Source organism: Phaenicophaeus curvirostris, chromosome 10 (genome assembly GCF_032191515.1).
Source record: "Phaenicophaeus curvirostris isolate KB17595 chromosome 10, BPBGC_Pcur_1.0, whole genome shotgun sequence".
In the NCBI taxonomy this organism is placed as follows: domain Eukaryota; kingdom Metazoa; phylum Chordata; class Aves; order Cuculiformes; family Cuculidae; genus Phaenicophaeus; species Phaenicophaeus curvirostris.
The window spans coordinates 6992150-7005204 of NC_091401.1; the positions used below are offsets into that span (position 1 = coordinate 6992150).

A 13055-nucleotide genomic window follows, 5' to 3' on the forward strand; every position below is an offset into this window, starting at 1 on the left:
CCCTCAAAAAAAGAATTGTTAAACAATGAAATCATTCTGCTCTGCAGATCAATAGATTTTTCACTCAGAAAATGCAAGTACAATGTGTTTTAACCTGAGAAGAGGCCGAAGAGGTTGCCTGGTAGCAGTGAGCTAGCAATAGAGCTCTGCATGGTTCCCATACTGGAAAAAGCATAATGGTTCTGCGAGGGGATGCTTCTAGGCGGCATTGGTTATTTGTAGCTCCTTCCAACTCCAGAAAGCCAAGCATTGCCAGAAGGGGAAAAAAAATACTTTGCCAATATTCAGCAAGCTGTTCCATTTACAGCTGGCAGCCATTCATACATGGGCAAGGGGACAGGAGAAATACTGTTGTGGCTTTACGTTACTGCAGCCAGCTTTTCTGCTTCCAGTCAATTTAAAAATAATCCAGCACTGGTTATTCTTAGAATGTAGGGGGAGAAGGGGGGAACAGGAAAGGGGAGGCTGTCATGGGTCAGTCTTTCCTCTTCTCTTATGTCGCTGAGATAGTCCTTCTACAGCCAGCTGCAACTGCCCTGGACATGTGTCCTCTGCAGTCTCCTTCAGAGTGCATCCTCATTGCTGTCAAATGTTGGATTGGTATGGCCTCCCATATTTCCCTCTACTGATATTGCCACAGAATCTGAGAAGATGGTTTCATTCAGAGGAGGCCAGGCCGAGTCCTGCTCTAACACTCGCTGCAGCTTCTTGTAATTGCTCTTTGAGTGGTACTGGAAGGTCTTTTTCAGAAGCAGCCATAAGGATCTGTTCTCTATGATGGCTTCCTGTAAAAGCAAGAGCAAAAGGAAAATTCTGGAGGACACGGACAGCAGTTTCCTGTCTTCATCCACGGGACATACATGGGGCAAGTAATGGCAACCCAGATCTCCCACCCTGTCCTGCTCATCCACGTCCCTTAAATAGCCTTTTACTGACTACTTATCATACCAGCTCCACCAGAGCTCACCACCAGAAAATTGGGACCAACACCTCCTGGCAGTCTTCAAGATCTGAGTAGAAGACACCAAAAGCTGTCCATATTTCTCTAGCCTGGGTCAGGGCCTGATATATCCCACTCATCAGAGGAAAGAAAAGGTGGTTGAGCCTTGCATTCCCTTGTATCTGACCACTCAGATCTGAGGCTTTGCAGGAAGAAAGTGAGAGTGAGGTATTAGCAATGGGTCCTGTTTTACTAGATATTTGCAAGATGGGCTGAGGAGGAGGAACAAAGAGTGAGACCTGACCCTTTCATCTCTCCACTTAGTGCTGACAGGCATATTCAATGAAGCATGCTAACCTCAACAAGGAGGGACACAGCAAGTGTAACTGCAAGCATTATCATCATGGAGATCCGCCACATGGTAGGAGTGCAAACGAGCTGGAAAAAAAGCAGAAGGTGTTCAACAACATGTGTGCACACTAGACACCAGTGGGAGCTTGAGTTGTAGAATCATAGAATCATTTGGATTGGAAAAAACTATCAAGATCATCAAGACTAGCTGTAAACCACTGAACCATGTCCCTAAGCACCATGTCTACATGGATGCACTCTTTTAAACACCTCTGGGGTGGTGATTCAACCACTTCCCTGGGCAGCCTGTACCAGTGCTTGACAAACCTTTCAGTGAAGAGACTTTTCCTAATAGCCAATCTAAACCTTCTCTGGTGCAACACAAGGCCATTTCCTCTCTTCCTGTCGCTTGTTACTTGGAAGACGAGACCAAGACCTGTCTCACTACAACCTCCTTTCAGGAAGCTGTAAAGAGTATAAGATCTCCCCTCAGCCTCCTTTCCCCCAGACTAAACAACCCCAGTTCCCTCATCTGCTCCTCACAGGACTTGTTCTCTAGATTCCTCACCAGCTTCATGTCATCAAAAGCCAGAACCCCACACCGGGTGTACAATACTGATGAGCCAATATTACTACTTGTCTTGAGGAATTATTGATACAAGATGTTTTTAAAATTCTGATGCAGCAGAGAAAAACACACTGCAGAACTGCAGCAGGAAATCTAAATGCTTCCTTTCTTTCTAATGTAGTAAATAGTTTGAAGTCTGAGTATTTCAGCTCCAAACCCATCTCCAGCTTCCCACACCTGGCAGCACAAGCTTTCTGGCTGTAGCCCAACTTATTTTGGAGATGAAGCTCAGATATAAAATTTGGATCAGCAGTTTCTGCAGGGCTAGGCTATTGCAGGGCTTCTAATTGCCACTCCTTCTTTTTCTCTACTCAGCAAATTCAGTGTATTCCCTCCAGACAGCCTGGGAATTTTGCAATTCCTTCCAAAGGCATTTTAGTCCCTCACATACACAGGGTTGACAATGTCCTGTGTCACGACAGATCACAACAGGACTAAGACTTGCTTTAAAGTGCCATCTCGTGGCAGATTCTTCAACAGGGTCTGCCGGCGGAGCCACTGCTCTGGAAACAGTTACATGGTGAGGCAGCTTTGGCTGGGCTGCTTGGCATTCAAAATCCAGGTCTCTGCCCCTTGTCTGTTTCTTTTGCCATGTTTCATTATTTCCATTTCTACATCCACTTGCTAACTGTCATGCAAGCATATAGGACTGGAAGCAACACCACGCTCAGTGCTTGTTACTCAGGTCACTTATCTGCATTAAAAAAATAGATGTGTGTTGCTTTTGTTGTTTCATTCCTGTGACTTCTACTACAACACTGCAAGAGTGTCATAGTGGAGGAGGTTAACATCTCCCAGCCTCGACATACTAATTGCCAGATCTGCTGACAACCCTGTCCTACAGCTTTTGTAAATCTTATACTTCCTTTGCATCTCCGCTGGGATGGATTTGCACAAGGCAACTCCCAGCTTGCGTTCTGCCAGACTAAATAAGCTGAGCCCTGTTGATATTTATTAATCAAGGATCAAGATAGATCCTCTATTGCAATGTCAGCCCCACCAGTCTTTCTCTACAACTTTTCTAAACTCAAATGCTGCTTTAGGAAGCTGCATGTTGTCTGAAATTTAAACAGAGAGCCTGAAAATATTGGGGGCTGAGAATGGAGAGCTGCTGTAAGTGCTGACTGGCAGATCTTCTTTGCAAAAGGATCTGTATGCACAGTAGCATAGCCTGGGAAAGACAAGTGCATAGTGTTTTAGTTTGAACTTGCTGGTCATAGCCCCTGTCTTCTGGTTTCACAACTGTCAAGCCACCAACATACCAAGCATGGTAAGCTTGGTGGTGTCTTCTGTTGCATGGACAATGCGCTGAAACCATCAAATGTATGTGTGCAGCTGCCCAGGTGTCAAAATGCACAGATCTTATTTTGGAACTACTTGACCTCCAGAATGTTCTTCAATCCCACATCATTTTAAATCTATTTATTTAAATTTGTTTTATCTTTAGAGGCATCATATACTCTTGTAACAGTCTGTGCCTTTTGTTAAAAACAATCCCAGTCCACTTAAAATGGGACTGGCAGTAGGAAGAAAACCCGCCTTGGAACAATACTCACATCCATCATAGAGTAGATACCATCAATATCGGCAAACACCAAGAAGAGGCAAATGCCCAGCTGCCCTATAAGCACCAGTATAAACACATCTGAAGGGATAAGAACAAGCAAATACAACCACAGGTTTATGACCAATATCAGCTGCTTGCCTTCACCACAGAAGATGATAAAGAAGTAAAAAAAAAATCCATGAGATAGGAAGGAACTTTCAGCAAAAGAAAAGCAGAGTAAAATCCCAGCTTTACTCAGTCAAGTAGAGATATTTGAGGCTGGGACAAGCCTTGTAGCCACAGATTTAAAATGCTAAACCAGTATTTTGAACATTTAATTTGACCCCTCACATGTGAGGAGCTTTAGAGCCTTCCAGTGGTCTCACTGCACTCAGTAGCTCCTGCCATTCAGAAAAACATCCAGGTGGTAGCCTTGCTCTTATTTCGATTAGGAACTCTACTTCAGTGATATCAAGACTTTGCTTTCTATTAAGATCTAAGAGTCTAAATAATGGATAATCTATCGCCCTCCACATCCATAGGCAAATGTGCAATGATGAATAAATTAATTTTCTCTTCAGCTGGCATACATCAAATTTCACTCTCCAGGTGTAAGGTGGCCTTTAGTCATTTAGAAATCTAGTACTGGGCTCCTGCTTTTTTTTTGGCTGGCATCACTTCAGTCAAGTTTGAATTTAGTCTAGTGAATTGACCTCCTGATTTGAATTACTCACAGATCCCTCCCTCTCTCCCCACACTTACAGTTTGTGTAGATTGGTTGCCTGAAAGGCTTTCCCTTGGAAAATACTAGTGCTACAATGAGGCAGTTGATGGTACTTAGCAGCCATACTGTGGTGTTTTCATAGCTCTTGTAGCCATTGTCTATTTGCTCATTGTAACCCTCTTTTACACCATAGAGTCCCAGGCTGGAAACAGAGGAAGAATTCTCCGTGAGGTTGTGCGTTGAGAGGCAGGCACTGAAAGAGAGTGTCATACTGGTCAGTAAATGACCAAAATCCTGGTTATTTCCCCCAGCTTCCACTACTACTATCAGGAATTCTCCTTTACAGCCATGATTTGGTCCTGGTATCACAAAGGTGTAGGTTATTAGCAATGTCCTCAAGCTTACCCACTGGACTGATTTTTGCTGAACTTGACAGATCCTGACCTGAAACCTACTTGGACACCTTCCCTGCAATCAAATACTCTTCTTTGTGCTCAACAGAAGTATTCTCACCATATGCACTGTGCTGCACAGTAGACTTGCTGAAGAGATTAGGGACCTGCAGACAACACTGGTTGATATGTTTACACTCTGGGGAAGCGTAGGGTCTGCCTGCAGCTGCTGATCAGGCTTATAGTTAAGCTGATAGTATCATGCAGACCTGTCCCACTAGGTCTGCCCTGTGTCACCCAGAGTTCCAAGAGGGGGACCTACCTGTGTATATCAGTCTTGGAATACCAAGGCTGTTTCTGGACCACCAGAAACCCCAAAATCTGCATGCTGAGACTGAAGAGGATGTTAAGTACAACAGAGAGCAGCAATGGGGGTGAGATGAGTTGGCTAGGAGGTCTGTAGGGAACCAGTTTTGGATAGGCGCCTGTGAAACTCACTGAAACATACATAGAGATGTTTACTAGTATGTCCAAAATACAAGCAATGCTGCTTTATATTACTGTTACCAATGACCAGCACTTTCACCATCTATAATATTCTTTATAACACATACAAATACATGTACAACATACACAAAAGTTTTCTTACAAAATCTTATTGGCCAGAGAAGATGTTAACTGATGGCATTTGACTATAATGAATCATTTTTGGAAAATAAAATCTTGGATTTGTATTTTATTTGGTACTGTGAGGTCCAGGGATACAAGGATATGCTCAGGCTCTCCTATTGCCTTTCTCTTACTTGTCAATTGTAGCCTGGGATTTTCTGTTGCCCATATTCTGTACATTCTCCTGGTCTAACCACCTAGTGCATGGTTATTTGAGCTGGTATAGGACTGTATTAGCTAACCCAACAAGTTTTCCTCTGTTCTTAGGTTTAACAGTTATCCAGACTTTGAATAAATACCTACACAGAAAGCCTTGATGCAGTGTTCCAAATGGGCTCCTTACAGCAAGGTCACTTTTGACACCCAGGGTTATGGCTGACCCTTTTTTCCAGTTGTCTGTGGTCCTAGCAGGGGTGGAAGACAGCTATGTGTTCTTGCTATATGCTTTTCATGCCCCTGCCCTTGCCATTCCTGTTTCTAAACATCTTCCTGCATTTACTCTATCTCAACAACCCTGTCTTTCTCTTTCCCCTCTAGCACTGGTTTCACCTCTTACTAATGGCTTACAACTTCCTGCTCTGTAGCATCTGATGTCTGTAATTTCTTTCTTCTCCACTTTTATCTTTTTTTTCCATCTCTCTTTGCTCTTGTGCCTCCTGCCTATGAAGCTACAGTTGTGAACTGGACTCCAAACAGTCGATCCCTACACTTTTTCATTTGGGCATGGGTCCCTTGGTATCTTCTTAATCTGCTTTCCTAAATCAAGAGGAAGAAGCCTGGATAGACTTTCCACTGCATTAGGTCTGTTTTCACTGCTTCTAGAGATAACAACCCAATTATTAACAACCTACATGCTCAGCAAATGTACCACTAAGAATCACCCATCTTATTTCAGAGCTTTTCTCAAACAAGACACCTTTTCTACTAAGCTAAACATCCTGTACTTTATGTAGACTCTCTTTTATTCGTTTCTGTACACAGAATTATGCATTGTCAAGGAAGTGAAAAATATTTGAGCTCATTCTCTCATTAATACATAGGATGACTAAGGGGCTTACTTGTCACACCAATTACAGTGGTAATAGCCAGATCTTGGAACAAAAATTGGTAATTCCCAAAGGAGTTTAGTTGCTGAAAAGAGGAACATAAAACAAAAAAATATCACAAATCAGACATTTGCTGTGGGCTTGTTTATATTCTCTCCAGAAAGCTGTATTATTTTCATGGAGCTAATGCTCTGCTGTTTGTTCTGAAATGCTACTCGGCAGATAAGGGGACCATACAATCTACCACCCTGCCAATAAATTCGTCATCCTTGGGCCTGTAGTGAATACTTTAATTTTGTACATTGTTCAGAATAACAACACTTCCAGTTCACTCACTGCAATAAAAAAAGGAAGGCTATTTGAAGAGATGTGCTTACTCAATGCTGGGTGACTTCTGAATGCAAAGCCCTCCTCTCCATTTGGGAGGAAGCCATATAAAAATGGTTTAAGGCACTCCAGGGGATTTTGCTTACTGTCAAGTTAATTCATGCTTTAAATGCTGAATAAATTGTAACAGCGTATGTTTACACCATATCCTCCCTTTACACAGACATATGCCTTCATCCAAAATACTGTTCAGTATCTCAGCCTTCGTTTTGCCCAGCTTGGATCTTGAGCTCACCAGCTGAAGTTAATTGGAAGAATCTTCCCAGTTTTCAGCTGAGGGTACAGGAGAAACATATGACCATGCCACGGAAGTTTTCAGCTCAGATAAAGGTAAAGCTCCATACCCTAGTTTTATTGTGGCTTTTATGCTACATTTCTCCTACAAAGGAGTAGTAGCTCATGCGGTTCTAGCCAACATGCTCCCAGGACATACCCAGTAGAGTAAGAGAACACCGAGGTACTGAATGGTGCTGTACAGTGCCATGTACTTGAACATGCAGAAGGAAGTGACGAGGGCAGCACGGCCTTCCCTGTGTGAAGACATGAATAAAGGACAGCAATTAGGTAATGAGTTTGCTCCTGCTGCCACTCCTCTCAAAACACTGTTGAAAAACAAGGCATATGTCACAAATAGAGGTGTCACTTCCAGTATCTTGCTGAGAAGTGAAATAAATAAATCTGACTTGAATGAAAGTAAAATCTTCTCTTGCAGAAATCTTGCTGCAAGCAAAAGGCCTTGATTTCAGTCATCTATATTCCCAAGACTCCAGTGAATTTTCCTGCTGACATTAATTGTGCAGGTAACAACTCCATAGGAGGAAAAACATATAAAGCCAAGCAGCAGCTCAGTGAGTTCAAACTAACAAGTCCTCTCCTGCAGTGAACACACAGTATCCAATGCACTCTCCCTGGTTATTTATCTGCCCCACTAAGCTAAGTCAGGACCCTGGCATAATAGATGCTAAAATTTTGCTCACATAGGGTGTCAGAGGCAGGGCCTAAGTGTAGCATGAAGGTTGAATTTTGATTCAGCTTTATGGAGCATTGTTCATTTTGCTATTTCTTTTTAATTTAAAATATTGCTAATGACATAAAGCTTAGTTGTAGATGCTCTCCTCCTGTAGTTTTTAGGGAATCTATGTGTCTTAAAGGAATGTCAGTTGGGAACTAGGCAAATGGCAATTTCAAGATGAAGGACATATATTTTTCTCTAGATATGTGCATTTTGGTCTGGCGGGAACATCCAACACTAACATTTGAGAGGAGTGGGAACTATCTATCTCCTTCAAGAAACATGAAATAACAATCCATGCTTACCTGATTAACTCCGGCACACATGCTATGCTGGGCGTTTGGGATGTGAAAGGTGAAGCCACAGATGCCTCCTGCTCCGACAGTGATATCCCTGCATGTGCCACTTTCAAAGCCTGAAAGTCACATTCTTCTTCAGCACTCACATATCAGGAAGACATGGCAGCTAACATGTCAGCCAAGAAGTGAACCCCTTATTACAGGACGCATTCTGTGAACACCAGTCCCTCTTCAGTCCCTGGGTGTGTCTACCCAAAAGGTTCCTCCAGTGGGATGTGGTTGATGCATCAGGTCCAGATCAAGGATGGGGATGACAGCATGGGAAAGTCCATTTTCCACAGACCCCCAAAACCTTCCACTACCAGCTGCAGAAGACAAGTTTGGCTCTGCCTTCTTTGTCAGCACTTATTTGCAGTCACATCTTATGCAGACAGTCTAAGTTCATTGCTTGCTTCCCCCAGGAGAATCCTTGGGACTTTCTGTCATGGCAAGCGAATGCTTCACTGCCTAAGTGGCAACAACGCTCTCACTGCCACAAGGATGTGTAAAGTCACAGAGTGAACCAGCCCTGTCCAGAAGTGAGTTATGGGTCCCTCCTGAGCATTTTTTGGGGAAAAAGAACTTTCTTGCACTTCTAAAATGTGCATTTATAAAAACCTTGTAGGGCTACAGCTGTTCCCCAGGGAATCTCCTCCTCACCCTCGTCTTCTCCACCCTCAAACACCAAAGATGTTGACAGACATGACAGTGGAGGATTTGGAGAAACCTCTGCTGGTTTTTGTGAAGGAAATGAATCAGTCCTTGAGACCACAAACTGCAACAATCTCAGCCTAGGACAGCTCTTGCATGATAAGGGCCACATTGGGGGTTCGGGCCTGAATCGGTACTGATTCCAGTATAGCTGCTCCATGAATAAGCAGAGCACTCCCATCTCCAGCATGTGCTCAGTTTGAGATATTCTACTGGAATTGCATTCACTTTTCATTTTTTACATAAAGACATTGTAAAGAATTTTCACTTACCCCACAGTCATTGGCTCCATCTCCACACATGCCCACAAAGTAACTAAAAAATAAAGTGATCTACAGTTCAGTTCCGGGGAAAGTGAGACAGGAGGGAAACAGAGCCTCCTCCATGAAAGTCATTTATGCAAGTCATGCAAGTTTTTTTGTAAAAGCCCTTCTGTAAAGCTGAAAGGCTGAAATACAAGCTGAGGAGTCCGAACTGTGTGTGGGACTTGGGCTTGCACCCGAAATGTGCCTGCAGTAAAGAGTTTCTGCTGTGATGGACTGAAGAATACATCACCGTGATGTTTCATATTCGCTCTGGTGAACTCAGTCTCCCACCCTCACTGCGTTAAAGGTCAATCATAAAGAGGAAAGCGCTAATGGTGACAGCCTTGCTCACAAAGGAAGGACTACAGCCATTTGTACCTCATGTTCACTGGGAACAGACATGAATGGACCCTGTTCTGTAGTAAGGCCAGGGACTAACTAGTTCAGCTGAGGGATAGGGTCTTCAAAACAATTGGGAAACAGCTGAATAATAGGCAATGAGACACCTGAGAATCAGGAATAGATATACAACTCTGTGACGGTGAGTGGCACACAGCACACTGATCTAGACTGCCCTAGCAAGTTTTCTAATCCATCACACTGAGTCAGCAATAGTGCAGTAAAAAGACTGCTAACATCACAGTAGCTGCAGTGCTGGGTGATATTCCTAAAAGTCTTAGGTAGACAAGTGCTCCTCTTTCAGTCCCAAAAAGTGAACTAAGAACAAAGGATGATGTGAATAAATGAAACCCAGAATCATGGGAGCGTTAGGTCTTTGATGGGTTGCCAAACAAGCATGGACTTCAGTGTCTTTTCTTTAACAGTCTTTCATAATTTAATTGCCAAGCTGTATTTCTGTGGAAGTCTCAGTTTTGTGCACTTCCAGAAAATGCTGTGTTAAACAAAAGCCAGCTCTTACTAGACTCCTTTCAAGCCAGGAAATCCATCAAACGCTTCCTAACTCTAATCGCTCATTATGAACTTACTCCAGCTTTTGAAACTCTTCTACAAGGCTGGATTTCTGACCAGGAGACATTCTAGCAAAAACTGTTCCATTCAGCAGAAGCTGTAAGGAGAAAAAGGGAAGTGATTTTTTTAAGCAGTTGAGGTGAGATTCATAGTAATTTCAGTGATAATCTGGAATAGAAACCACCAAAAATTCACCTTTCCAAACAACTGACGCTAGAGTCCAAAGCAGGAAAGGCTGATGATCAAAGACAAAAGGTATCTTAATTAATATTTTGAAAAAATAACAATCACAATAAGAATGAGAAGCCTGGTGTGTCATCTGAGTTACCTGACAAACACAGATTACCAGGAAGGGATTTACTAGAGGAGGATTCAGAAGACTATCCTTTCCATAAAACAGACAGGTCATGCTGAATTATGTGCTATGTCATACCATGTCTTCTACTGTTTTCAGATCATTTCCCATCCATTAATGTCAGAGATTAATCCAGACCATAAGTATTTCACGGTTAGAATTGTTCCCAAAAGATGTCCTGGTACAGATCTCTTCAGCTAATTATATGAGGACAATCTAAATTGACTGAATGGCAAGACTTCTTCAGTTAAATAATCCAGATCTCACCTTTGGAAGTAAGTGCCTGAAATGCTGTGCTACTATTTGGTAAGATTTTCCATTCATGGCAAAATGATACTGGCCTGATCCCAATGCCAGCCCAATTCTTCGTTCAGTCTGACTGCCATCTTCCTATAAAACAAAACAGAATGAGTACTGCTCCTAGGCCTTGAAATGTGCATTTATGCAAGTACAAGAGAGACCCGGGTTCATGGCCCAGTGCCTTTGCCTGGGTTTGTAAAGGAATTGAGGACTATTTCATTAATTTCAGTGTGAACTGGGTGCTTCACATATCTTAAAAGCTGGCCTTCAGCACTGCCACATTTGATAGAATTTATGCAACAATGCCATTCTGCTGGGCTGCATTGTGAGTGAGAGAGGCTAGAGACAGCATATGAAAGCATATGAGAGAGAGTTAGGCATGTAGTTTTGCAGTGAAATACAGTGAAGATGCTGCTTAGGCTGAGCTTAGAAAACCAGCACCTGCTTAGAAACCATCACCTCAAAAGCCCCTGTAGAGCTAAGCATGAAGCTAGAGAAAATTCTTTCCTGTGTTTCTGCAAAGATGTTCTCAAACCAGCTAAGCAGTTAGCAAGGAAATGTTCACAAGATAATACGCTAGGAAGGAAGCTCTGGGGGAGTACCTTTTCATAAATGTTGCTTATTTTAAACACTTTTCTAGCAATAACATTCTGACATGCAGACGATGATGAATGACTTGTCTCTGTTGTACTAGCATAATACCACTGTATTATTTAAAACATTCCAGCTTAGTTTGCTTTCCTATTGCACCACACTTGCTTCTTATATGCTCACCAGGTTTCCGTAATCTTCAGTTTTGTTTTCTTCTAGTGGTTTCCAGGTTATAGATGCTGAAAAAGATCCAGGTATTTTGTTTGCTTCCACAATAATCACTGTGTCCATTGGAGAAATCATCCCAGCATTTTTGGCAACAGTTACAGCTGTCTGAATGTTGTCACCTAGAAAAATCAAAGACAGTGTTGCAATGAGAAATTTTTTACGGAGTAAATATTAGCATTTTCCTGAATTCTGAGTTTTCTGCAAGAATCGGTAAGATTTTGGTGTCTGTGCCTAAGAAAGTTTTAGATAAAAATAAAAACTTTGCATATGATATCTGTCTCAATAATTAAATGTATTTTGCTCTGGAAATGAAATATTTTTATTTCCATCTGGAGATTAAATATTTTCATCTTCAGTGTGAAGAAATACAGATGGGGAGCATACTCCTGGATTATGTGTTTTAGACAAAAACCAGTAAGAGATTCACTGCTAAGTTGTGGCTAGTATCACTGATTCTCATCAATTTTCCTTAAAAGGCTTTTGTGTAGGATTTGTGCCGGAAGGGGTGAAGCCCAAGAAGACAAGATCTGTGAGACTCCTCAAAAAATGTCTTTGGATCATGGAAAAACTGGGGGTTATGCTATCCAAATAGAAGCCATCTCTTCAAGAAAAAAATGTGTTAAATACAGACTGGTAGGCATGAGTTACCAGATGTCAGAAGTTTCAGTGATTTGTCCTGGCATCCATGCTCCATCTCTGCTCATTTATGATAACAGGATTTCATGAGGCCCTATAAAGACAAGATCTTGCATGGCATGTCTTTGTGCCAGTATCTGATAACCTTAACAGGGAGAACAAATGGACTCAGTGGAAAGCATCAGAAGAACAGGAAGGCTCTGATCTGTGGTGAAAGTGAGACAGATTAATAGTTAGGTATCTGTCACAGCCTGGTGAAATTTTCAGGGGCATAGCCTGCATTGTTCAGTTCATGTCATTATTACAAGACAGATGCTTCTTGGACTATAATTGTCTGAAAGATACAAATGCCTGTGCTTTCCTACCAGTGGCGGTGACAAAGTAGCAGGCTGTTCACTCAAACATTGTTGAACTCCTTGTCTGGACCAGTGACCAAATAAGTAGTCCACCCTTTTTAGATACCTGTGACCATAACACTCCTGATACGGGCAGCACTGAGCTCTTCCAGGACAGGTTTTGTCTCCCTCTTTAATCGATTCTCCATTATCAGCAGACCCAGGAATGTCAGATCAGATTCTACGTCCTCCCTAACAGTGAAGAACAAACAGATATATGTAATTCTTTTTTTTCCTTTAGCCTGTTTTTGCATTGAATTTGCTGATAGTCAGTTATAACTGTTAACTCAAAAGAATTAAAATAATTTGTTAGTTTTCAGCAGTCCCATGCTGTCCATCTTTTGTGGTGCTATTTCAACACCAGCAAGGCTTGTTTCCCACTGGCAGCAAGTGGTGCGGGTTGTGTGTGGAGGATCTTCACTTGATTTTTCATCCCTCTGTTCTTTTCTTCCCTTGTCCTGAAGAACAATGTTAGTAATTAGCCAGCTTCTAGCTCATGTTTGATTAATTACCAAATCCAAAAAGAGCCAAT

At 42.2% G+C, this 13055-nt stretch overlaps 1 protein-coding gene across 1 annotated transcript in view; it reads right to left on the bottom strand.

Annotated features, from left to right (window-relative positions):
• Positions 1-463: 463 nt before the first annotated feature.
• LOC138724675 (probable cation-transporting ATPase 13A4) overlaps positions 464-13055 on the bottom strand; it is a 40334-nt gene continuing 27742 nt past the window's right edge. The window contains exons 18-30 of the mRNA XM_069864861.1: positions 12591-12715; positions 11448-11611; positions 10641-10763; positions 10036-10115; positions 9017-9059; positions 8001-8110; positions 7117-7213; positions 6309-6381; positions 4904-5078; positions 4228-4442; positions 3476-3564; positions 1298-1378; positions 464-785 (exon numbers count right to left, since the gene is read on the bottom strand). Coding sequence (XP_069720962.1) covers positions 564-785; positions 1298-1378; positions 3476-3564; positions 4228-4442; positions 4904-5078; positions 6309-6381; positions 7117-7213; positions 8001-8110; positions 9017-9059; positions 10036-10115; positions 10641-10763; positions 11448-11611; positions 12591-12715 — 1597 coding nt within the window. The 3' untranslated portion in view covers positions 464-563. The remainder of the gene's footprint in view (positions 786-1297; positions 1379-3475; positions 3565-4227; positions 4443-4903; positions 5079-6308; positions 6382-7116; positions 7214-8000; positions 8111-9016; positions 9060-10035; positions 10116-10640; positions 10764-11447; positions 11612-12590; positions 12716-13055) is intronic.